Source organism: Sander lucioperca, chromosome 12 (assembly GCF_008315115.2).
Source record: "Sander lucioperca isolate FBNREF2018 chromosome 12, SLUC_FBN_1.2, whole genome shotgun sequence".
Lineage (NCBI taxonomy): Eukaryota > Metazoa > Chordata > Actinopteri > Perciformes > Percidae > Sander > Sander lucioperca.
Window position 1 is genome coordinate 3,083,153 of NC_050184.1, and position 23,140 is coordinate 3,106,292.

The 23,140-nt window shown below is 40.8% G+C and overlaps 2 protein-coding genes across 9 annotated transcripts in view; one reads left to right on the forward strand and one right to left on the reverse strand.

Annotated features, from left to right (window-relative positions):
- The window catches only part of LOC116058448 (DENN domain-containing protein 2D), a 61,112-nt gene extending 48,043 nt beyond the window's left edge, over positions 1-13,069 (reverse strand). For 3 of the 6 annotated variants that reach the window (XM_031311292.2, XM_031311299.2, XM_031311269.2), the window contains exons 1-2: positions 12,821-13,068; positions 10,573-10,575 (exon numbers count right to left, since the gene is read on the reverse strand). In XM_031311292.2, the coding sequence (XP_031167152.1) occupies positions 10,573-10,575; positions 12,821-12,850 (33 nt within the window). In that variant the 5' untranslated portion in view covers positions 12,851-13,068. Of the gene's footprint in view, positions 1-10,572; positions 10,576-12,820 lie in introns of all 6 variants that reach the window. The other 3 variants (XM_031311286.2, XM_031311277.2, XM_031311308.2) reach the window with 2 other exon arrangements.
- The window catches only part of lrif1 (ligand dependent nuclear receptor interacting factor 1), a 28,625-nt gene continuing 7,189 nt past the window's right edge, over positions 1,705-23,140 (forward strand). The window contains exon 1 of one of the 3 annotated variants that reach the window (XM_031311182.2): positions 1,705-1,775. Coding sequence is in view for 2 of the 3 variants with exons in the window: in XM_036008521.1 (XP_035864414.1) it covers positions 17,976-18,016 (41 nt within the window). In the remaining variant the exon portion in view is untranslated. Of the gene's footprint in view, positions 1,776-17,493; positions 18,017-23,140 lie in introns of those variants that run through there. The other 2 variants (XM_036008521.1, XM_031311175.2) reach the window with 2 other exon arrangements.

The following is a 23,140-nucleotide window of genomic DNA, read 5'->3' on the forward strand; positions in this document are numbered from 1 at the left end:
AAAATAGCAACAACAGCAACGACTCAATTCCTCTTTCTCTCTCTCGGCTGCCTAAACCTCCGTTTGTCTCAGTTTACATGCAAACGTGCAAACGAAGTTTTCCAAAATCTCCACTTTGGCCGGAGTTTTTAGAAATAATCGTTTTCTGTGATAAAAACAGAGTTTTCGTGTAAATGAGAGGCCAAACCGCAGGAAAATATCTGCGTCTTCCCTTCGTGTAAACGGGGCTTAAATGTCCGTTTATGAAAATAGCCGGCCACGTGTGAGTGGCCGGGTGGAGTTTGGCGCTATGTGGTCAAGGCTAGAAGGGATACAGCTACTGCGATGACAGTTAAGTTTAGGAAAAAGATTGTGGTTTGGATTACAACACTCCTGAGGAACGAACATGTGTTGCCGAGTGAAAATATAAAAATTATATTATTAGATTAGATTAGTTTTTTGCGAGATTAGATAAACTGGCCGTAGCTGTATCTGTCGGTACACGATCCGTTCTGCCTGCACGATCCGTTCTGCACATGCGCAAGATAATACTGTTTTACCGAGGATACGACCTGCACGATCTATTCCACGCTAGCCTATGGCTAGCCTCCACCGGGAAGCTAACGTTAGTTTAACAGCTAATTCGGCTAACCGCTAGCTGACAGCTAGATTCAGTCTAAAATAACGTTAACTCAAACGTAATGGGAAAAGCAGGCTACAGCTAAATTAAGACTTCACAGTAATAACAATAAAGACAAGTATTGAGTGATTGTATTTTAAATGAGCACAAGTAAAGTAGAACTGACGTAACAGCTGTTATATATGTTAGGTGTTTGTTATATATGTCAACGTTTATTTTCAAGTTTTATTTTGAGGGTCTTTTAAAGTTATTACATGCTGTCTCAGCTAGCAGTTAGCCGAATTAGCTGTTAGCTAAACTAACGTTAGCTTGCCTGTGGAGGCTAACGGCAGACCGCTACAATCAGCTAGCGGTTAGCTGAATTAGCTGTTAGCTAAACTAACGTTAGCTTGGCTGTCGACCGGAAGTGTGGAACAGATCGTGCAGTGTCGTAAATCCTCGTACAACCGCGCATGCGCGAACATTTTGCGCATGTGCAGAACGGATCGTGCAGGCAGAACGGATCGTGTACCGACAGTATCCCTTCTAGCCACAACCGAGATACGTGCGTCGCCATCTTGTTTTTTTTTTACAACCGACTGTGATGATTTTTTACGAGAGGTTGTTTTTTTCTCATTTTTTCTGTATTTGTTTTTGAAGTGGGCTGCACGATAGCTCAGTGATGAGCACTAAGAGCATTTTGCAACTAAAGCAGAAGCATTTGGATGACACTTCTGTCACACCCAGCTGATGTGTGAATACGTCTAAGTGGTGTGAGAAAAGGGCCCTCCACCCTTATCCAAACTTTTAAGTTCCTTTTTTAGGTAAAACTGGAGCCTGTTCTCAAGTGGCTTTTTTCTTTTCTTTTTCAAATCCCGCCGTTCCCAAACGTCCCACCCGTATCTGACTCTTCACAGCTTTGCCACATCAGCCCCTCCTGACCTGCACAGCTGTTAGTCATTCTGCTAATTATCCTACACCATATAAGCTCACATTCCCCTGCTGTTTCTGCCTCAGCAGACTGTCCGACTCAGCAGTACAATTAGTTGTGTTTGCGTGGCCGCCATAAACATAAAAGTAGTGGAAGTAGCATCTGTGGCGTCACCCATTGGTCTGTGGACTGCATCTTGGTTTTTTGCAACCGGATGTGACGAGTTTTGACGAGAGGGTTGATCTGGTGAGGATGAGGCGGCCAAACCAGTGTTGTTTATGGTTGCAATGGCTCTGCGCTAAGCTAAAGTTTTTGATATGAAACACACAGGGATCAGTTATATGCAAATACCTTAAAAAGGTAAACTAAAGAACATATGTGAAAATGCCCTTTGACCTTGGAGGGTTAAACATGGCCCTCTGGTACTGCAGCCGTTCATCTGCACGTACGGCAGAACAGAAAATCTGCAAACTTTCCCTCAAGTTACCAGCTAACACTAGCGGTAGCTAGCTAGCTTGGTTGGCAGAATACTGAACAAGACATTTTTAGGCGACCAAATGTTCCAATTAACTTTGATGAAGTGAAAACACACAGTAAGAGAGTCAAAGTTTAAGATATAAACAGGCAACAACCAAACACAAGTTGAGGTCTTGGAAAGACAAAAAAATCCAGGGTGCTCAGGAAGTTCAGTCAAATGTTTGAAGGTGCTCTTTGGGGTCGGGAATTCAATTAAGTGTAGAAAAAAAGGAAAATCCAAGGCACTCTTCTTCAAAATGATTTAAAAAGCCTTTATTTTACTGGCTATTTCATAGTAGAAAATTTAAAAGACAAGGGAGAAGCAACCCACACGTAGCGGCACAGACAGCCTTCTTCAGGGTGTGCTTCCCAGACAAACAATTTCCCCTTTTGTGTAGGCTTATTGAAAACACCTGAGTGACATGGTGAGTTACCACATGAAAACAATCCACGAGGTGGCTGGCTGGCTGGCTGTAAATGTTTACATGCAAACAAGTTGAGGTCTATTTTAATGTCCACAGTGTTAGCATGGTTAGCATTGCTAAGCCTCTGTCCTGATTGACAGGTCCTAAAGCATCCCCTGCTTTATCATCTGTTGTAAAATAAATGGGACCATAATTTACAAAATAAACATCATGCTGTGTTTGGATATTCAATTTTGATGTGATGTCATAATTAAACCTAATGTTGACATGGCACACTGATTAAAAATACTTTATATCAAAAGGTTGCCGACCCATGCCATACATAGAGGCTTTAATTGAAATCAAATCCTGCTGCTGCCTCTAAACAGCTCGCTCCAGCCCTGAAAAAGCACACTAGGCCACCAAATGCAAATGTTATTTTAGGCCTCTGGCTAGTGGCCGTTGGAGTACTTTCAGACCTGTGCACACTTGCCCTTCCTCTGGCTTATCATTCACTTCAAAGAACAGATGGCTTCAGTGGTTATAGTGACCACGCCTGTAAGTACACAACACAGGATGGGATTTATACGCTGACTCCATCACAGACACACACGTTTATGACATAATTCAAGTCAAGTCAATTTATTTATAGAGCACATTTAAAACCAACCTAGGCAACAAAGTTCTGTACAAAGTTATATTATGTTATAAAAACAAAGGAACACAATAAAAATATAGACACAATGAACATCATACAAACAACACACTTCTATACAAATCATACGCCAAAGAATAAAAATGTGTTTTAAGACAAGACTTAAAGATCTCGGCTGAAAGGAACTGATTAGACCATCTTAGGCTCCTGGAGGAGTGATGTAGGGTAAGGAGATCAGCAATATATAAAGGGGCCAATCCATGTAATGCCTTAAAAACAAGTAACATTACCTTAAAATTGATTCTATATTTGACCAGTAACCATTGAAGAGAAGCCAATATCAGGGAGATATGATCCCTCCTTCTGGTTCCAGTCAACAATCTAGCAGCCGCATTCTGGACAAGCTGCAGCTGTGATAAAGATGATTGGTAAATCCCAGAATACAAGGAATTGTAGTAGTCAATACGAGACGAAATAAGAGCATGAATAACAGTCTCCAAGTCCTTATGACAGAGGAAGGATCTTAGTTTAGCAATAGTCCTGAGATGAAAAAAGCTACATTTGACAATAGAACTATTTTGTTTGTCAAATTTTAATGCTGGGTCAAAGATGAAACCTAGATTCCTGGCAAAAGGGCGCACACTTGAGGCTAAAGTCCCCAAATTTTTCGTTCGTCAACTAAATTTGGGGGGCCAAACAACATGACTTCTGTCTTACTCTCATTAAGTTGGAGAAAGTTGTTAGCCATCCAGCACTTAATGTCTTTCAGGCAGTGAAAAAGGGACTTTAAAGAGTGATAAGATATGTTATGTTATATGTGAAGAATGGAGCCCAATGGGAGCATGTACAAAGAGAATAAAATTGGCCCTAAAATCGAACCTTGAGGTACACCGCATGTAATTGCTGCCGAAGAGGAGGAGATATTTCCAATTTCAACAGAAAAGGTTCTATTTTTTAAATAAGAATTGAACCACTGTAGAGCAACAGCCTGGATCCCTACCCTATGCTGAAGGCGATCCAACAAGATGGCATGATCAACATACAAATGCAGCACTAAGGTCCAGCAAGAGTAAAATAGCACAATTTCCTCACTGAACAGCAACAAATCATTTAGCACTTTAAGAAGTGCTGTTTCTGTGCTATGGTGTACTCTGAAACCAGACTGAAAATTGCCCAATACATTATTTTCACTTAAAAATGAAGAGAGCTGAGCAAGAACAACCTTCTCCAAAATCTTTGACATAAACGATAATTTAGAAATAGGCCTAAAACTGTTACAATCAGTAGGGTCAAGGTTGGGTTTTTTAATTAGAGGCTGAACCACAGCATGTTTAAAGCTTTAAACATGCTGTGGTTCAGCCTGGGACTGTGCCATTCATAAGAGAGCTATTTAACAAGAGGCTGGGACCAATAGTATCAAATACCTCTTTCAAAAGACGGGAGGGGACAAGATCTGAAGATGAATAGGTAGGTTTCATGTGTGATACATTATCCATCAATGCTGACAGGGCCACAGGCACAAAACAATTCAGAGAAGCAGGGCATAGGATTGATTTTGCAAAGGTCATGATCAGTAGGTGAAATACAAGATCTGATAGTGTCAACCTTGTTGATAATAAAAGCTCAAATATTGTTCTGTGATTTCAAACATAGCATCAGGGAGTGCAATAGCATGATTTAGTGCAGTATTTATTGCATGAAACACATTTTTAGCTATGATATCATAAAAATGCCTTGCTTTAGATGCTTTGACAAGGCGTTGATAGGATACCTGGTGATCTCTCAATATCTCATAGGACACTTGCAGTTTATCTTTTTTCCATTTCCTCTGCTTTTCTACACTTTTGTCTAAGGGCACGAGTCTCACTGTTAAGCCAAGGTTGGGCTTTGACTTTGGGTCACTTCAGTTTAAAAGGGGCAACAATATCAAGAACATCTGTGACAGTGCTATTAAACTGAGTAACTAGCTCATCTGTAGACAGAGAGGCAGAGGTTATCTCTGTAGGGCTAGCAAAAGGACAAGCTATGAAAGCATCGGAAAATTGCCTAGCAGTGGACGGGTTCATTGCTCGGATGTAGCGATCTGGCAAGCAAGGTTTAGGTAATGGATTAGAAAGTGATGCATTAAAAATCACAGGTTTATGGTCAGATAGACTAGCAACATCCAGCTCAATATTTTAAACAGGATTTGGGTTCGGGGGGCTGACACCGTCGCCACATTTAAGAATAAACTGAAAACCATCATCTTTGATAAAGCTTATAGTTAGGGAGTGAGGAGTTGCAGCATAGTAGAGTAGAGTAGAGGGAGGCAGGAAGTACAAGCCCGTTCCGGCAGGGGAGAGTACGAGCCCGGTCCAGGGCCCCTCTCTTTAGCCTGCCTCTCTTAGTTATGCTATTATAACTCTAGACTGCTGTGGGAAGCTCCTTCCAAGGACACAATGAGCCGCTCCCTCTTCTCTCTTTTCACTTGTCTCCTTTTGTGTGCATCTTAGTCCCAGAAATGCCTGTTACTAACCTAGCTCTGGGGAGTTTTCTCCCCGGAGTCCCTTTGCTTCTTCTTCACCCAGAACATCGCCTTGGAATTGGGTGGCACCTACACCGGGGTCCTGGGTGCAGCTGACGTTATGGACTTACTACACCCTGCTACGCTCTGCGTTTCCCCGCAGTGTCCGACTGCGTCCTGCCGCGTCCAACCGCGTCCACCCAGGCTGCTGTGCCACACTACACCCCGTAACGCCCTGCTGTGCCCTACTATGACATGAACTACTATGACTACCATTGTGATCACTGTTTCACTATCTTTATTATGACTATTATTGCCACCATTCACCACTCCCCCAACTGGTGCCGTCAGACACCGCCTACCAAGAGTCTGGGTCTGTCCGAGGTTTCTTCCTAACAAAAAAGGGAGTTTTTCCTTGCCACTGTCGCAATAGCTACTGCTAATGCTTGCTCTTGAGGCAACCACTGTAATAGTTGGGGCTTCGTAAAGTACAGAGTTTGGTCTAGACCTACTCTATCTGTAAAGTGTCTCGAGATAACTCTTGTTATGATTTGATACTATAAATAAATTGAATTGAATTGAATTGAATTGAAAACCTAATGATAAAACAAGATCCAGTGTATGACCATGTTTGTGTGTGGGAACAGTTAGAGACTGAGTGTCAGAGATATGGCTTGGACCCAAGTGCAGAAATGTGCAGTGGGAGCAGCAGTTAGAAATAATAATTTAATGATAACACAAAGAGAACTTAGAAAACATGCAAGCTGTTAATGTCCAAACAAATCTTAAAATTTTAAAACTTAAATTTTGAGCACATCAAACACTTCATTTCCTGCATTCTGATCAATTTTTCTGTAACAATTTGTGCCCTTTCTGCAACATGTTATGGTACAAATGTCTTTATTTTTGTAGCGTAAAGGAAATTATTATTAGATTATGCTTACTGCAGCGGCCCAGGGTTCGAATCCAGCCTGCGGCCCTTTGCTGCATGTCTCCCCCCTCTCTCTCTCTCTCTCTCTCTCTCTCTCTCTCTCTCTCCCCACGTTCCTGTCTGCAACTGTCTAAGCCATTAAAGGCCAAAATGCCCCAAAAATTATCTTAAAAAATAAAGCTTGTTCACGAGTCCTGCATCTCGTGTCCGAGTCGGGTCTGAAGTCTTTTGAGGACGAGTCCTGCATCAAGTCTGAAGTCACTGTGTGTTCAACTTAAGTGTGACTCAAGTCCAAGTCTCAAACTCCAGTCCCTATCTCTGGTGGAAACATAAATACCCTGATAAAATTATTAAGTACTCTGTTTTTGTTTTGCTTAGTGATGATATGATAAGGTAAAGATAAAGATAAGGTAAACAGTGGTAGAAGAAGTATTCAGATCCTTTCCATTCCACCACTGGTGTGATGTAAATAGTGGATGGACTAGACCTCGGTAAGTAAGTTCAGGTTACTTTATTTGTACCCGTAAGTAGATTTGTTGTGCAGCAAGAGAATGACACACAACTACAAAAAAAACACCAAACATTGACACAAGGACTCATAATCTAATCCAACTACTCAAGATTCCACCAATTAGGACATAGGAGAGCGAGAGAGAGGAAAAAAAGAAATATTCACATAAATAATCTCTCAAATAAAATCAAGATAAAAGCAAGTTTACAACCGAATTAAAATGCTTCTATCATATCTGTGCAAAATCGCTACCGCTTGTTAAGCTTGGTGATAGCAGCAGGAACAAAGCTACTTTTGTACCACTTTGTTCTGCTCCTTGGGAATAAAAACCTCCGTCTGGAGGAAATAAGCTTACAATCATTGCAGAAGGGTGGGAGTCATCATTTAAGATAGATGTAGCTATCCTCTGTAACTGTCTGGTGTACAGGGATGCTGGGTTAAGTTGTGGCTCCCCAATCAGCCGACTGGACCATTTCACTATCTGGTTTAAGGTAAGAAAACTTTTTTGCACTCCTCTTTTGTCGGGCAGGTGCGTAGGATGTGATCAGAAATAGCAGATCAAAAAGTTGAGAGAAAAGTCCCGCACACTGACCATTACGCAAGCAATAATTTATTTAGAAAAATACAACGTTTCGGTCTCAGATTTACCTGATGAAGGTCTGAGACCAAAACGTTGTATTTTTCTAAATAAATTATTGCTTGCGTAATGGTCAGTGTGCGGGACTTTTCTCTCAACTATCTGTTTTAAGGAATTCCTCTGAACTAATGTTAACTACTCTTTCTTTCCTGGTCAAATGTGTAAGCCATTTGGTTTCTAGAAACACCCCCAAAATACCTTTCGGCTTCATCTTCTGCCATATTTCCTATATTATCTAAAATGTTTCTCTAGCGCAATAGAAACTGTGACTGCTGACTGCGTTCCAATTCAACCAACCAACCGTATGGCGTAGTGAGTGACGCGTCGGCAATATGGTGGCAAGCCAGAGCTTAAGTATATCTTAGTACCAACCATAAATCTAATATAACGTTTGTCATTTTTCTTTCCCAACACACTTCATTTTGTTCACAACTTGTCAAAAGCTGGAAGTTTCATGTCTACTTTAAGGGTGCGTGACCAAACCATGACACCAAGGAAAATTACAGAACTGACTCAATAAAAGCCAGATAAAACATGGTCATTATGGTTTCGATCAATATTAAAATATGAGTTTCCTTAAACAATGTAAGCGGTACCATTCATAATTATTTGATAGAACGTGTTTCACACTATAATAAATACAATACCTATACCTATTCGTAATCAATCTTACATTTCACTAGAAGCCATTTAAAGCAACACTATGTAACTTTTCCCTCTTCGGTCCCCCTACAGGTTGTCTCATTGGAACTACAGCCGCCCGAGCAGCCGCCCCCATGAGGAATTCTAAGTAATGACAATGACAAATGGCTTAAATGTAACGGACGCTAAGGACATTTAACGTAAACAGTATGTTGGTCTGAGTCTATTTTAATCTTGGTGGGGGCGCCCTGGTAGCTCACCTGGTAGAGCCTGCGCCCCATGAACCAAGGCTTAGTTCTTACCACCAAGGGCGTAACTTTCGGTTCAACATTGATCATCACTTTTAGGTAAAACTTACATTTTGAGCATATCAAACACTTCATTTCCTGCATTCTGATGACTTTTTCTGTAACAATCTGTGCCCTTTCTGCAACACGTTATGGTGCAATGTCTTTATTTATGTAGCCTAAATGAAATTATTATTAGATTACAGATTACACCCCCCTTGTAAATTACATCTATGCTTACTGCAGCAGCCCAGGGTTCGAATCCAGCCTGCGGCCCTTTGCTGCACGTCTTCCCCCTCTCTCTCTCTCTCTCTCCCTCGCCACTTTCCTGTCTGCAACTGTCCTAGCCATTAAAGGCCAAAATGCCCCATGTATTGTACGAAGGCTCAGTCCTTACCGCAGCGGCCTGGATTCGATACCAACCCGCGGCCCTTTGCTGCAAGTTACGCACTTAAGCTTTAAATGTGTCACTAAAATCTGTCTGCAGCACTTTTGTACTAACGTTGAACTGGAAAGCTTTGCCAGTTGAGACAGGTGGGCAGGAAGTTGCAATTGCAGATAATAAGTTACCAATATATACTGGGGGGGAAATTTCATGTCTTTACACGATTACCCTTAACCCTCTACTGCACACATTTTGATGGTACATGATAAAAAATATTCCACATCATTTCTTGGTTCATTTGGGGACACTTTATTGATACAACTTTTTTTTTTTGGGGTGGGGGGCTCCCCCCCCAAAATATTTTTTTGTTGCCCAAGAGCAACGTTGTGCAACAACGGTACAGAATCATAGAGCAAATTATGAATTCACAGTTAATAAAACAATGCTCAGAGAGCAATACAAAATCACAATTCTTTTTTAAATGTCAACAAATCATTTAAGCAGAAAGGGAAAATCACCTGAAACACATTTACATTTTGGATTTCATACAGACATAGGTTTATATCATGTAGTGAGTTGTGTCATGTCATGTACTTCTAGTAATGAGAGTTCACTCCGTGTGAAACTTCAAAAAGCAGTTCTTCTCTGCTGTGAAACAGAGGTGTACGTTGCACTTTTTGCACATCACTTTGGGTGTTCCTGTGCACCCAGGAACCCTGCATCTTCCCTTCCTGTCACACATTATTTGCCAATGTGAGACATTGTCCAAGCGGACATCCTGGTTAGGGATGGGAGCCGTTGGTCCCTGCTTCCTCCTCTTCTCCTCATACTGTTGGGAGATCCCACCACTGGTTCGCCCTCTCTTCCTGGCATCTTTTTTGGATTTGCACAGGCTGTGTGCAATTTGGGACTTGAAGGCGTAAAGGCGCATGTGGTCTCTTCTCGTCATTCCGTTGTCAGCGCAATCCCGTCTGTAGATGAGCCAACATGTCACCACTGCCATATCTATGAAATGAAAGACAAGGCGATGGTACCATTTCTTTGACCTGATGTTTGTGCGATACAAAGCAATCAGTGAATCCAACAAGTCGACACCTCCCATGTGTTGATTGTATGTGGCTACTGCAGCAGGGCATGGGACCTGGATGGTTTTCTTTTGGGCTCTGTCCCATCTGTCAACATGGGATACAGGGTGAGCACCTACATAGCTACTGAGGAGGGTGACTGGCCTGTTGTCATACCATTTGACTGCGTGCAGCTGGGTATCTCGAACTTTGGCGTTTTTTTCCTGAAAGGACCCACGGCCACATTTTTTCAGATCAGCGTCTGACATCATGGAACTTCCTGGCAAGCGATTACAGCGCACCGTACCCAAACAGTGGATGCCTTGCTGGGACAACACGAGCATGAGTGGGACTGAGCTAAACCAGTTATCAAAGAACAGCTTGAAATTCCTGTTCTTTGGTACTGGTTCTGCCAGGCGCAGTACTACATTCCCACTTGCCCCTATATCTGGAAGCTCAGGTGGATGGACAGCTCTCCCAACATACACTTCAAAATTGTGTGGAACACCATCTGATCCAGCAAGGACCAGTATTTTGTAACCCCATTTTCTTGGTTTACTGGGTAGGTACTGCTTGATTCTGCTCTTGCCCTTAAATGGCACCATTTGTTCATCCACAGACAACGTCTCACGCATAGGAAGTTGTTTCAGCTTGGTGAGGATGTGATTTAGGAGAGGCCGAATCTTGTATAGCTCATCGTAGTCAGCCATATCTCTCGTGGGCTGACAACTGTTGTCGCTGAAATGGAGAAATCTTTTGATTGCCTCCCATCGTGCAAGAGGCATCACATCAGCAACATGTCCAACACGGCTACTTTGGCTCCAAAACATGCGGGTGGCTGGAAGACCGAACAACGACATGTGGATCACAGTGCCAAAGAACTGTTCAAGTTCTTGAACATTAAAGTTGAGCGGCTTGGCAGGATTGCACTGGATGCTGTACAGGTTTGACTCATTAACAATAAGCTCAAAGAGGTCGTCAGGGAGAAGACTTTTGAAATATTGGTATGGAGACAGAATTTCATCGGCTGAAGGAGGGATGTGTAACCATTCAGGGTGTACTGGAGAAGCAGTGGTGTGACACGTTTTCCATCGAGGGGTCTTGGATGAGCTACTGTCATCTTCAGAGAGATTGTCATCTTCATATGTGTCTTCATCTTCATTCTCACTGGTATCCAGAGAGTCTATAAAAATATATGAAAAGTAAGTTTCCAATGCCAATGAAAACACAACAAGAATAACTACAACTTGTTATTTGACTCCTATTTTTTATGCTGTCTATTGTATAAACCTATCATTTGAACAACCTAGTTACTGTCAAAACTTCAGAAGTTATTTTTCACTTCTGCTCAAACCTTTTTCTCCATTCCACTCCTCCTCACTGTCACTGCTGTCTATCTCACTGTCCTCACTGTCAGATGGGATTTGCCTAATGGGTGGATCCTGCTTTTTACTACCATAGAACAATCTTGTGTCCATTTTTCTGTAAAAATGTGTAAAAGAAGTAGAATTAAATAAAGAAAATAGAACACAACTTTAGTGAGAGCTTATATTGTGCACTAATACATGCAAACACATTGTCTGCAAAGACACCTTGAAAAGAACCCCCTTGTCGCACAACGTTGCCCTGAGGCAACGAAAAGAAAAACAGAATTTCTGAACATGCACAATAAAAAAAAACTCCAAAAACCTAATAAAAGGCATCTCTACACCTTCTTTTACACCAACATATTTTTTTTTTTACAGTTAATGTCATTTTAAATAAGATTACTAAAGCAAATAATCTTACCTTCTTCTCACCCCATGTGCTCCTGTGACCAAGTGTCAGAAAAGGAAGTCCCGCCTTCAAATAGTGCTTGATAGTTACTCCCACATCTTATTGGACTGTTCTTTGATACTTTTTGGAAAATTCTAATTGGTTGAAATCATTTAAAAAAAACAAGTACTGGAAATGGGCCTAAGCAAACTTTCCGTTGCCTGAGGGCAACGCTATGCTGTAGAGGGTTAAGTCATGAAATGCATACACACACACACACACACACACACACACGCAAGTTTGTGGCACTATCTTTGTGGGGACCCGTCATTGATATATGATGATATATAATGGATTCCCTAACCCCTTACCCTAACCTTAACCATCACAACTAAATGCCTAACCTTAACCCTTACCCTCACCCTAACCATAACCTAATTCTAACCCTAATCCTAAAACCAAGTATTAACCAGCATTTTGGCCCCACAAAGCTGTCGGGACCCCACAAGTATACTGTATTCCCAGTTTTTGGACCCCACGAATGTAGTTAAACAAGAACATACACACACACACACACACACACACACACACACACACACACACACCCTCCCCCGACACTCAACATCCAAATTGTGTGCACTTGTAATGCGGTGCCAACCACAGGAAGTAAAAGTTAGGTTGTTATGATAAAAAGTTTCTATTCCTCCTGTCATGTGACATTCACAGAAACTGTCAGTGTCTCAGATGTTAACCGTCTTTAAATTTCACTCTTTAACTTATTGTTCTGGTTTTCAAATTGCAACCGACTGTTCAGAGCATCGCGCCTTCGTTTATGATACCTGTCAGACGTTGATATCAATGAATCGTACCAAAAGTGAGCATTAAAAAAAAAAAAAAAAAAGACAAATGGCAAGTTAATTACAGTTGAGCATGTTCAAACAAGTGAAGCAGCCTTGAACTCAAAGCACAAAGAGCATGGTTTATGGAAGGAACACGCTTACCACCTGTGCTTGCTGTGACGTCTTGTCCATTGGTCTTGGCTGAGCAGGTGAATGAAATCTTTTTATTCACCGAATCCAGTTTCTCTAACGTTACGACTTGTTAAATGCTATGTCATAACTTTATTCCTCCGTCAATAAATACCAGCTTAAAATGTTGTCTTCCACAGCATATGCAGGCAGTGTAAACAACTGTTGTTAGCGCTGTTGTTAGCGACGATGAAGCAGCAAGCGGATAAGGAAGTGCACTTGTTGAAACATGCGGTTGGTTGACGGACTTCAGTCTCAGGCTGGGATTTCCTCTTTCAATGTTAGACCATAGGTGACACAATTGGGTGTGTATGTGTGTGCGTGGCTCTCTGTGTGTACTGTGCAATGAAACCGGTTTGTCAGCTTTAGTTTATGTACTACTTGGAATTGGATAACGATTAAAGGGTAATTTTATTTTTCAAGCTGGACCCTATGTCCCATGCATTGGTGTCTAAGTTACTTACTTGAACAAATGCTTTTTATATTGGGCAGCATTGTAACCCTATAGAGCAAATGTTCACTGTCAATTTACATCCACTAAAAGTGCTGTTTTTGCCACAGACCGGCTCAGATTATTATTCTCAGTGTCTGACAACATTATGGAAATGATCCCTACAGAGCTAGACCTTTTAGTTAAAGAGTAAGAGCCTTTTTGTTTAACCAGGAACAGCCCTGAACTTTTTTTTACATTGGTTCTCACTTCACATGTTTCACACAACCCTCTTAAATTATAATTTCCTTCTCTTAATTTCATTTTCTTAATGCAAACAGGAAGAATTTTCTTTCTAACTCGACAAAGTATGTCCAATGTTTTTAAATATCTAAAAGCTTTAAGGTGCATTACCCTATAAATAATTGATTAGTAGAGGAACTGCAGTTCTGGTTTAATAACATACACACATGACAAACATCATTATCAGCACTACTGCTAAACTTAAAGGTCCAATATGTAATACTGACAGCTAGCATTTCAAATAGTTACTGCATTTCAAATTCAAAATACTGGAGAGAGTCGTCTCCCCTCACCCACTACTCCCCAGACTCGAAGTTCACGGAGGTTGCCAGGTTGAGAACACAGCATCCACAACAATGTTGATAGAAGCTAGTCTCACATAGCCAGAGATTACTCCACAGCGCAGCGGAGTAGCTAACGTTAGATGCTGGCTATGTTGACAGTCATAAAGATAAGATAAGATAAGCCTTTATTGTCTCTGATAGGAGAAATTCATCTTGGGCATTCCAGAGAAACAAAATTGCGACACACCGTGCATTAACACACAATAAACATACAGTTAACCTACATAGAAACATAATCATACATTATCTCATCCAATGCTTCAATGAACATCTAAAAACCCACACAACATACCCCTCTACCTTTCCCCACAATCCCAGAAGAACAGAAGAGAATCCACAACACATCCTCCCCCTTGTATTGCACTTAATTTTGATGACTGCACATTTCCCGTTAACTCATGCTGTGGTAAATAACGTCTGTATTGCACAATGCCCAATTGCATAATACCATATGAAATATAACATAGCATATATATTAGGGCTGTCAAACGATTAATTTTTTCTTAATCGCGATTAATCGCTGAATTTCTATAGTTTAATTAATCGCATGTTTTATCACAGGGTTAAAATTCTATTATTTTGCATTTCAGAACAGTTTTTAAGTACATATTAACAATGGAAAGCAATTTTTACCAGTGCATCTTGATTTGGGAATCAAATGAATGCAAAGAAAGTTGCTTTATGAACTTGACTTTAAGATTTGTAGTTGTTTATTATTTATTTATTTATTTACTGTAAACAAAAGAAAAATTTGTGAATCTGTCATTACTGCACAATTCCTCCAAGTACCTAACTAATCCCTATCCTTACACCACAGCAATTAAGTGAGATGTAACACTAACACTTTGCTTATACAAACAAAATGGTCCAAAAACCGGATTCCACAGCAGGACATTTGTAACCTTTACATTTTTCTAATAAGGAATGTAACAATTCTCCTGGACAGAAAAGGGGGTTGGGCAATGTCGAACCGTTAAGGCAAATGAGTGCAAAGTCCAACCAGAGTCAATATAGTGTGCAGTAACTTTATTTGTTTTGATTACTCACTGACGTCCAGTGATCACCGGTTAATGAGACAGCGTTTGCACTTTCTCCGTGTGGTACAGGCTGTGTATGCGTGAAACTACTGTCCCCCTCGACGGCAATGTATAAGACGGGTCAGAACATGCCAACCGTAGTACTTCTTTAAGACCCAAGTCCTCTACGATGCTGACAGGTCTGCAGTTAGTTGCCACCCATTTTACAAGAGCTGTAGTCATTTTTTTGGATTTGGTTTCATCCACAGGTCGGTGAGTAGCACTCTCCAAAATAGTGCGTTGCCTGAGCCTGCTAGCGTCAACCTGAGTCACGTTAACTGTACTACTGTGCTTAGCTCGTAGGTGGTAGCTCAAGCTTGACGTGCTTCAGTGATATTTTAATTCGGCTTTACACAATGTGCATATGGCTTTCGACTTGTCTACTGAGCAGTCCGGGAGTTTTGGAAAATAAAAAGCGCCGTTCAGAATTGTGTTGCTGCTGTCTTTCTCCATCATGCCTGCAGCCTGCAGCAGTAGGATGTGTTTTACGAGGAAGTATGGCAGCTTGATGATAAGTAAAGGTGCGGCAAAGGGTCAAAATAGTAGCCTAGCCCTAAGAGGCCGTAGATTCTAGTGATTTTAGAACAGCTAAGGGGCGCTGTTAGGCACGACGCAAAGCCGAGTGAAGTGTAAAATAAATTGATAAACGCGGCATGCGTTTAAAAAAAATTAACGCGTTATGTTCGGCCCTTAATCGCATCGCGATTAACGTGTTAATGCTGACAGCCCTTATATATATATATATATATATATATATATATATATTGCACCAGTACCCTATCAGGCATTGCACATCCTATAACCATAATGGTATGTACCACAAATATAATTTAGTTGTAGGCCTATTAGTCACACATCCATCACTGCAGCCAATACACACACACATCTTATCTTTTATTATTCATTAATTTGATTGAAAGCGGCACAAATGAGAATTTATACCTGTTAAGATTGCAGTTTGGTAACCTGTACCTTTTGCCTGAAGGCATTAGCTCATACTCACAAAATTAGACCATTCCCTCGCCGTCTTCCCTCCCCGACTGACAGACACACTAACTTGAGTAACGTTACTCTATAAAATTCAATGTGAGTACACAAATGTTGAAATGACTGAAAATGCCCGTCCCTAGTAGCCGTGACAAATTAGCCTGAAGCTATACCTGTTCAGGAGGAAATTAACCAACTCGGCGTCCTTTTGGGCTCTAAGCTGTCTCCATCTTTCACATACATCTCCAATATACTGTATACCCGGGGTTTGTTACGTTTCTGGTCAACTGTTAGAAACATGTCGAAGTCTTTTAGGTTGGTATCTATCTCCGTTGATCCCGTTGTTTGTTTGCTGCCTCTATGGCTGTACTAACGTTACAGCTGTAGCACACTTGGTTTACGTTTTTTACAGACCATCTGGCAACCGGACCGGGCTGTTAGATGGTCATTTGATAACAACACACAGGCCAAAACACAAACAGAAATTCTGTCACGGAACGGAAATATATTACATATTGCACCTTTAAATAAAAAAATACTACCTGTCATCTAGTATCAGGACAATCACTTAATGTTATGTTATGTAAAAAAAGATTTAACGTGACCAAATGTGATATTAAATTCAACACGTTTTTAACAGTGAAATATTGCAAAACACCCTTTTTTCATCGGGTGCACGTGGTGTCTGGGCTACTCAACCAGCGGACAAAAAAATTCGACCCGCGGCAACACTTTAAAAAGTAGCCCAATTCCGCAGGAAAACCCAAAGGGGTCAGCTTCTCCTCGGAACGCGTAGCTCCTATGGCGCCATTTTGATGCTAACAAGCCATCACCTCCCGTTAGCATCCCATTGACTGCCATTCATTTTGACGTCACTTTGACAGAGAATAACTTTACATCTGAAGCGTTTAAAGACTCTATTTGTCCATTGTTTATTTCTAAAGAAACACGACAATGTATAAAAGGCTCCATTACCTTGTACCTCACGTTATGGCTCCGTAGCAGACGTTTTTATAAAAATAGGCTAACGATTGTGTCATAACCATGGGACTTACTGTCTCATAGTAGAGGAATTACCGTATAGTACAGGAGAAGCTCGCAGGCAGTTTGGACTTACATTAGCTGTTTAAGTTTAATTACTAATGTTAACTATCATTTTAGTGATCAGTAATTAGCCTGTGCCTATGTTATCTCCTTACATACCTACGCTCTCCGTCTCTGCTAGATTGGGAATGATTGAGATTTCTCTTGGCACAGCTACCAGAAGACTTCCAACTTTCAGACAGGTTACTCACGTCACATCTACGTCGTTTCTCTCAGTTGGAGTCTGCGCAGTAACGCTCAGCCATCACCGGAAAAGTGCTTCTAATATCCTTCACTGGTCTCCGTCCAGAGCAATGGGATCTGTTGGTCCATTATATACTGTCTATGGGGAAACTGCGGACCTGGCAACCCGACAGCAGGAAAGCCCGGTCAGCGCGGGTGCAGCAGCCTGTCACTGAAGGAGTGTCCATGAGTTGTTGTTATTAAGAACAAAGCTTGATTTCATACGGACTTATGGCTTCTACAGGAGCAGAAACCTTCGTTTCACAATCTCACTGCTCGTGTTCAGTCTACCTTGGATGTTTTTTTTTTTAGACATTATGGCTAATCATCTAAATCATTATGATGGAAAGTAATGGGATATTTACTTCCGGAACTATGCAACCAACCACCCGGAACTACATTGCTGTAACAGACCGGAAGGTTGATGTAACGGACGTGATACAGAAACGGAAGTCCCAGAAGAAAATTGTCGAGTGAAAAATGTTAAACGGGCGTTTATTTAGTCGACGGTTGACCCCCCTCGTTGTTATAGACAGCCTCTCCGTTTAGCTACTTTAGGGACGGAAGTAACGCGCACATTGTGCCGTGAATTATTCTGTCTCATTAGACTCATTAAAGCTGCTTTTGGATGGGAACATTACAAGCCAGGTCCAAGTGGTTTCATGATGTTTCCCGCTGCGAAAAACATGGATTCTATTCACAGGTAACTATGGTTACAGTCAACGTCGTTACTTTGGTTTGAGAAGCGGGGGCTGGGGGGCTGGGGGGGGCGTCCACAAACAAAAGTGCGATTTTAACCCCATTTTTTGCATTTACATTGACACAAACAATGTTTAGACCAATACTGATGAGTAGACCGGTGTCGTGTCAAAACGTGATTGACGTATGCGCGAGCGTCGTGTGACCTAGGTTATAAACAATTCAGCCTTTTTCCACTTGCCAAAAAGGGATCCCAGCCCTTACTTTCTTGTCATCGAAAGGTTGATTTTGCCTCAAAATTACTTGCTTTCATTAATAATGGTTATATCTGACAGACTATAACCCATGCATTACTTTTACCAGTTAAAATACCTTTTTTGGGGGGCAATACAACCCATAAAATGCACTTTTCCACTTGCCAAAAAGTGATCCCAGCCTCTACCTTGTCACTGAAAGGTTGATTTTGCCTCAAAATTACTTGCTTTCATGAATAATGGTTATATCTGACAGACTATAACCCATCCATTACTTTTACCAGTTAAAATACCTTTTTTTGAGGGCAATACAACCCATAAAATGCACTTTTTCACTTGCCAAAAAGTGATCCCAGCCCCTACCTTGTCACTGAAAGGTTGTTTATGCCTCAAAATGACTTGATTTTATTCATCTTGTTTATAACATGATGGTTATATTATTATTAGTGTACTTTATTTTTTTATTCAACGGTGTATACATCTTAAGATGTTCACGCCTTCCTCTCATTATCAACAGCTTTTTACTTTACAGATGACGGTTTTTTATCCCCTTCCTGTCCAGTGAAAACCATGTATCTCCAGGTGTGTTGATGTTGAATGTTTGTGATAAACTGAAGGAAGAAGTATTGAGAAAATTCTCCTCCTTCTTAAGGTAAATAAAGTCTTTAAAAAGCCTCGTCCATCGTCAAAGAAGCTGAAAACAGGGCTGTTTTTCTGACGCCATGAAACGTTTTAAAACTTTTTACAGATACGTGGTTCTCACAGGACAGCGACACAGCTAAGAACATATGATGATCTTATACACCGAGATGCATTGCTGTAGATTTAAACTACCCAAAAGTATATAAAGGAGTTAATTTGAGCTAGGGTTGCAAAGGGGTGGACATTTTCCAGAAACTTTCCTGGGAATTAATGGAAATTATGGGAATTAATTAGCCTGACATCGTCATACTCAGATTCTAGTCAGAATGCGAACTTCCCGACCTCGAATGTTGTGGGCGGGGCTAAGTTCGGCTGGCATCCAGGCTAGGAATTAATGGGAATTTATGAGAATTAACTGGAAATGATGGGTAATTCATACAAACTCCATCTTATACAGACATACATGTAAACATTTTGTTTTGTAATAAGCAGACAGGCATATACAGTGAATACAAATGTTGAGTGTGTGTGGCCTCAATAGCCCTGCAGTAGGCTAAGTAGTAGCCCAAACCATTGACCTTTAGCTTAACATATGAAGGTAGCTAGCATGCTGCCTTTGATTTACTATGGTTATGGTTAGATGCGTGCTAAGCATCAGCGCTGTCTATTGTTTCCAGTCTATCAAGAACAAGTGGGCTATACAATTAACACACATAAGCTAATAGTAATAGGTTATGTATCCCCCCCCTACAAAAAGAAGAAAATAAAACTCTATTTTAAAAAGTAAATGTTGGTAGATACTAAAAGTATGTAGTAGCCTACGCTGATTACTGCGTGTATGCACGTCATTGACGAATATAGGGAGGACATTCAACTGAAGTTGCATTAAATCAGGTTGTTTTAACCAAGATTATGCTGCAAGATGTTTTTTTTCAACTACATTTAAGTTCCCTGTTATAGACTAACAGTATTATAATAAGCAATATTAAAAATATCCCGTTTAGTCCCATTAATTCCCGTTAATTCCCATATATTCCCATTAATTCCCATGGAAGGTTTCCAACTTTGAAAATTCCAGGAATTTTGCAACCCTAATTGGAGCACAACCTTAACAATCTGCAGCAGTAGTAGTTTAATACTTCAGTAAGGTTTTGAATGCATGACTTTTACTTGTATTATATTGACTTGTATTTTCAGTGATTTTTTTTTCACATTATTTTCACAGTGTGGTATTCGTACTTTTACTTAAAGATTAGATTTAGATTAGATTCATTTTTATTCATTTATAATTATTTGTGTACTTACATACATGAAGAAAATGGAAAAAAAAATGTAGCCATCAGCCACTTGCAGTGCAACAGGAAAACAATCATACATACTGTATGTACACAAGAATACGGAGACTGAAACAGGGGTCTTCAATGTTTCTTTAAGCCAAGGACCCCCTACTACATATATTGTAGAAAAGTAAGTTGCATATTAAGCTAGGCCTACAATAACGTGAAGGGCGGCCTAAAGCCTTCCATACCTTTTTAGTGCATAGAATACTAAGCTATTAAAATAATCTTGCATCCGGCGCAAAGCTCAACGCAAGTGTCTTTGCTATTTTAAGACTGACGCAGTTGTCAATTTCCCGTCCAGCGCCCGCATTATTTAAACAGCAAATGTATCTGTGCGCTAGGGGTGGCACGGTTCACAAAACCCACGGTTCTGTTCGTTTAACCCTCCAGAAATATACTTCAGCATATGATATATAGCTAAAATTAGCATATTGAATGCATGTTGCACAATACATGCACACAGTGGCAGTTCTATCTATTGCTTTATTTCCGCTGTCATCATAGGTAACATGAAATCTAAAATGTTTCCACACACCAGACTATATACGACGCTGGAGCATCCTCCAACTCCGGGCAGCCTTCCTCATCTCTCCCACTTACATGTGACGTGACCCGCAGCGCTCCACGCTCCACTTGAGGAGCGGTCGGCTCGGCGCCTCTCAAAATCTGACGAAAATCTTTTAAACTGACCTTTGTCGATCCAAAAAACAGACAGATTCAGCAACTGTATGGCCTATTTCTCTCTTAAAATGTTTTCAGAAACACGTTTTGGTGAACTATTTTCGTAAAATACGAGATCGTATTCAGAACGAGACGCCATTAGAGTCTGTTTTGAAATTCGGGAGCAGCAAGAACCACGTGACGTGTTTGTCCAATCAGCTGCCATGTGTTGCGTTCATCACGCTCATCTCGCTCGTCATTTCCGGTAAGTGTTTTAACATAGGTGTCGAAAGTGGGCACTACGGCAGTAAGTGGTTAGTGCACATTAACAGTGGACTGACAAACCGTGCGACGCACACACGCTCTGAACCGAGACGAGCGAACTGAGCGGTTCGGATGTTTTTTTCATGAACCGTACCACCCCTACTGTGCGCCCATGGGCGTGCTGGTCTTACAGGGAGGTGTGTTCAGGTGCATTCTGGGCGTGCTGGTCTTACAGGGAGGTGTGTTCAGGTGCATTCTGGGCGTATTGCTATCTTGAGGCAGCGGGAAGTGATGGCGCCATTGACCAACAAAAACCTGGTCTAAAGTCAATAGCGCAGCATTTCATTGTTATTTTAACACCTGCTTCACCTCGTTGAGTTTTGGTGGCACAGTGCTCGTGCCATATGTGATCTGCTCGCACGCTTTCACTTCACGCACGAGCAGATCAGTTTCTTCTCCTGAAAATCTCTCCATCCTGCTCAGCAAATCATCATCATCACATCATAATAGCAATGTGTCATGGTACAAACGCGCCTGGCTTTTAAAGGGAATGGGAGATGATCTCTGATTGGTTTATTGCATGTTACGCCCAAAACACACCTATGACTTAATGAAGACACTAAGTACAACCCTTTTGAACCATGCGCCCAGCACACGGACCCTTTTTTTAGGCAGGTACTATTTTGTATACAAGCTGGGGGTATGGGTGAGAGAGGTTGAGCAAGCTGTCTGAATCTGTTTATTTGTAATGTATGTTTGTTATGTAATGCTGTTCTGTTTGTATGTGTTTTATAATTATGTATTTGTGTTCATAAGACCCCTTCGAAAATGAGATGCTATGTCTCAAGGGGGTATCCTTTCACTAAATTCACATTTAAAATGTTGTCGCTCTTGCGCAAAAGCCCCAAATAAATGTATGTATTAGGGCTGCCACCTCTTAGTCGATTAGTCGACTAAGATTTCTTTAGTTGATGAGTAATTTTTTATGCTTATTCATGCTTAATTACTCATTTCCAAGAAACTTATGAGCACATTTCTGGTAAACACAAGATTTAAAGTGGTGCTTTTGCAGGATTAATTGTGGAGAAACTCAGTTTTACAGATGGTTCATTAACTACATTTATATTGTGCTTTTCTAGTCTTAATCACCTCTCAAAGAGCACAGCTCTGTCGATTACATCAACTAATCGATTAATCGACAAAATCATATAAGTGTTAGTCGACTAAGAATTTCTTTAGTCGAGGACAGCCCTAGTATGTATACATGAATTTTATTGTTTAAGAAGTTATGTAGGTAGTAATCTTTACATTCAGAGAAAAACACATTGGGTGCATCCATGAGGTCCAAAAAACGTGTTGAATACATTTGTGTATACATAGAAAAACCGATAATGTCCCGCTAGAAAATTACCAGTAGCTTTTACGTTAAGTTTACGGACATTTCGTGGCCGGGTTGGTTCGGTGGGTAGAGCAGGCGCGCGTGTGCTTCGGGGTTTGTGCCTCGACGCGGAGGTCCTGGGTTCGGGTCCAACCTGTGGCGATTTCCTGCGTGTCTTACCCCTCTCTCTCTCCCCTTTCTCACCTAGTTGTCCTGTCAAATAGACGCGGAAAGGCCAAAAAATAATCTTAAAAAAATAAAGATTTAAAAAAAAGTTTACGGTATATCCTCTGTATTAGAGCCCGACCGATAAAGGATTTTTAAGGCCGATATCAATACAAATATTTGGTGATTTAAAAATCCGATATTCCGATATATTGGCCGAATCCAGAAATGACATACAAAACAACAAAACATAAACAGATTTCCCTAACATTAGTTATTTATGAGTCTTCACTAAAATGATAAAAAAATGATGATAATGATAATGTAGTTTAAAAATAAACTTGTTTGTTCTATTGTAACAACAGAACAGAGGAACATCAAAATATATTAAAGTTCTGATAAATAAAATGTATAAAAATACAAAC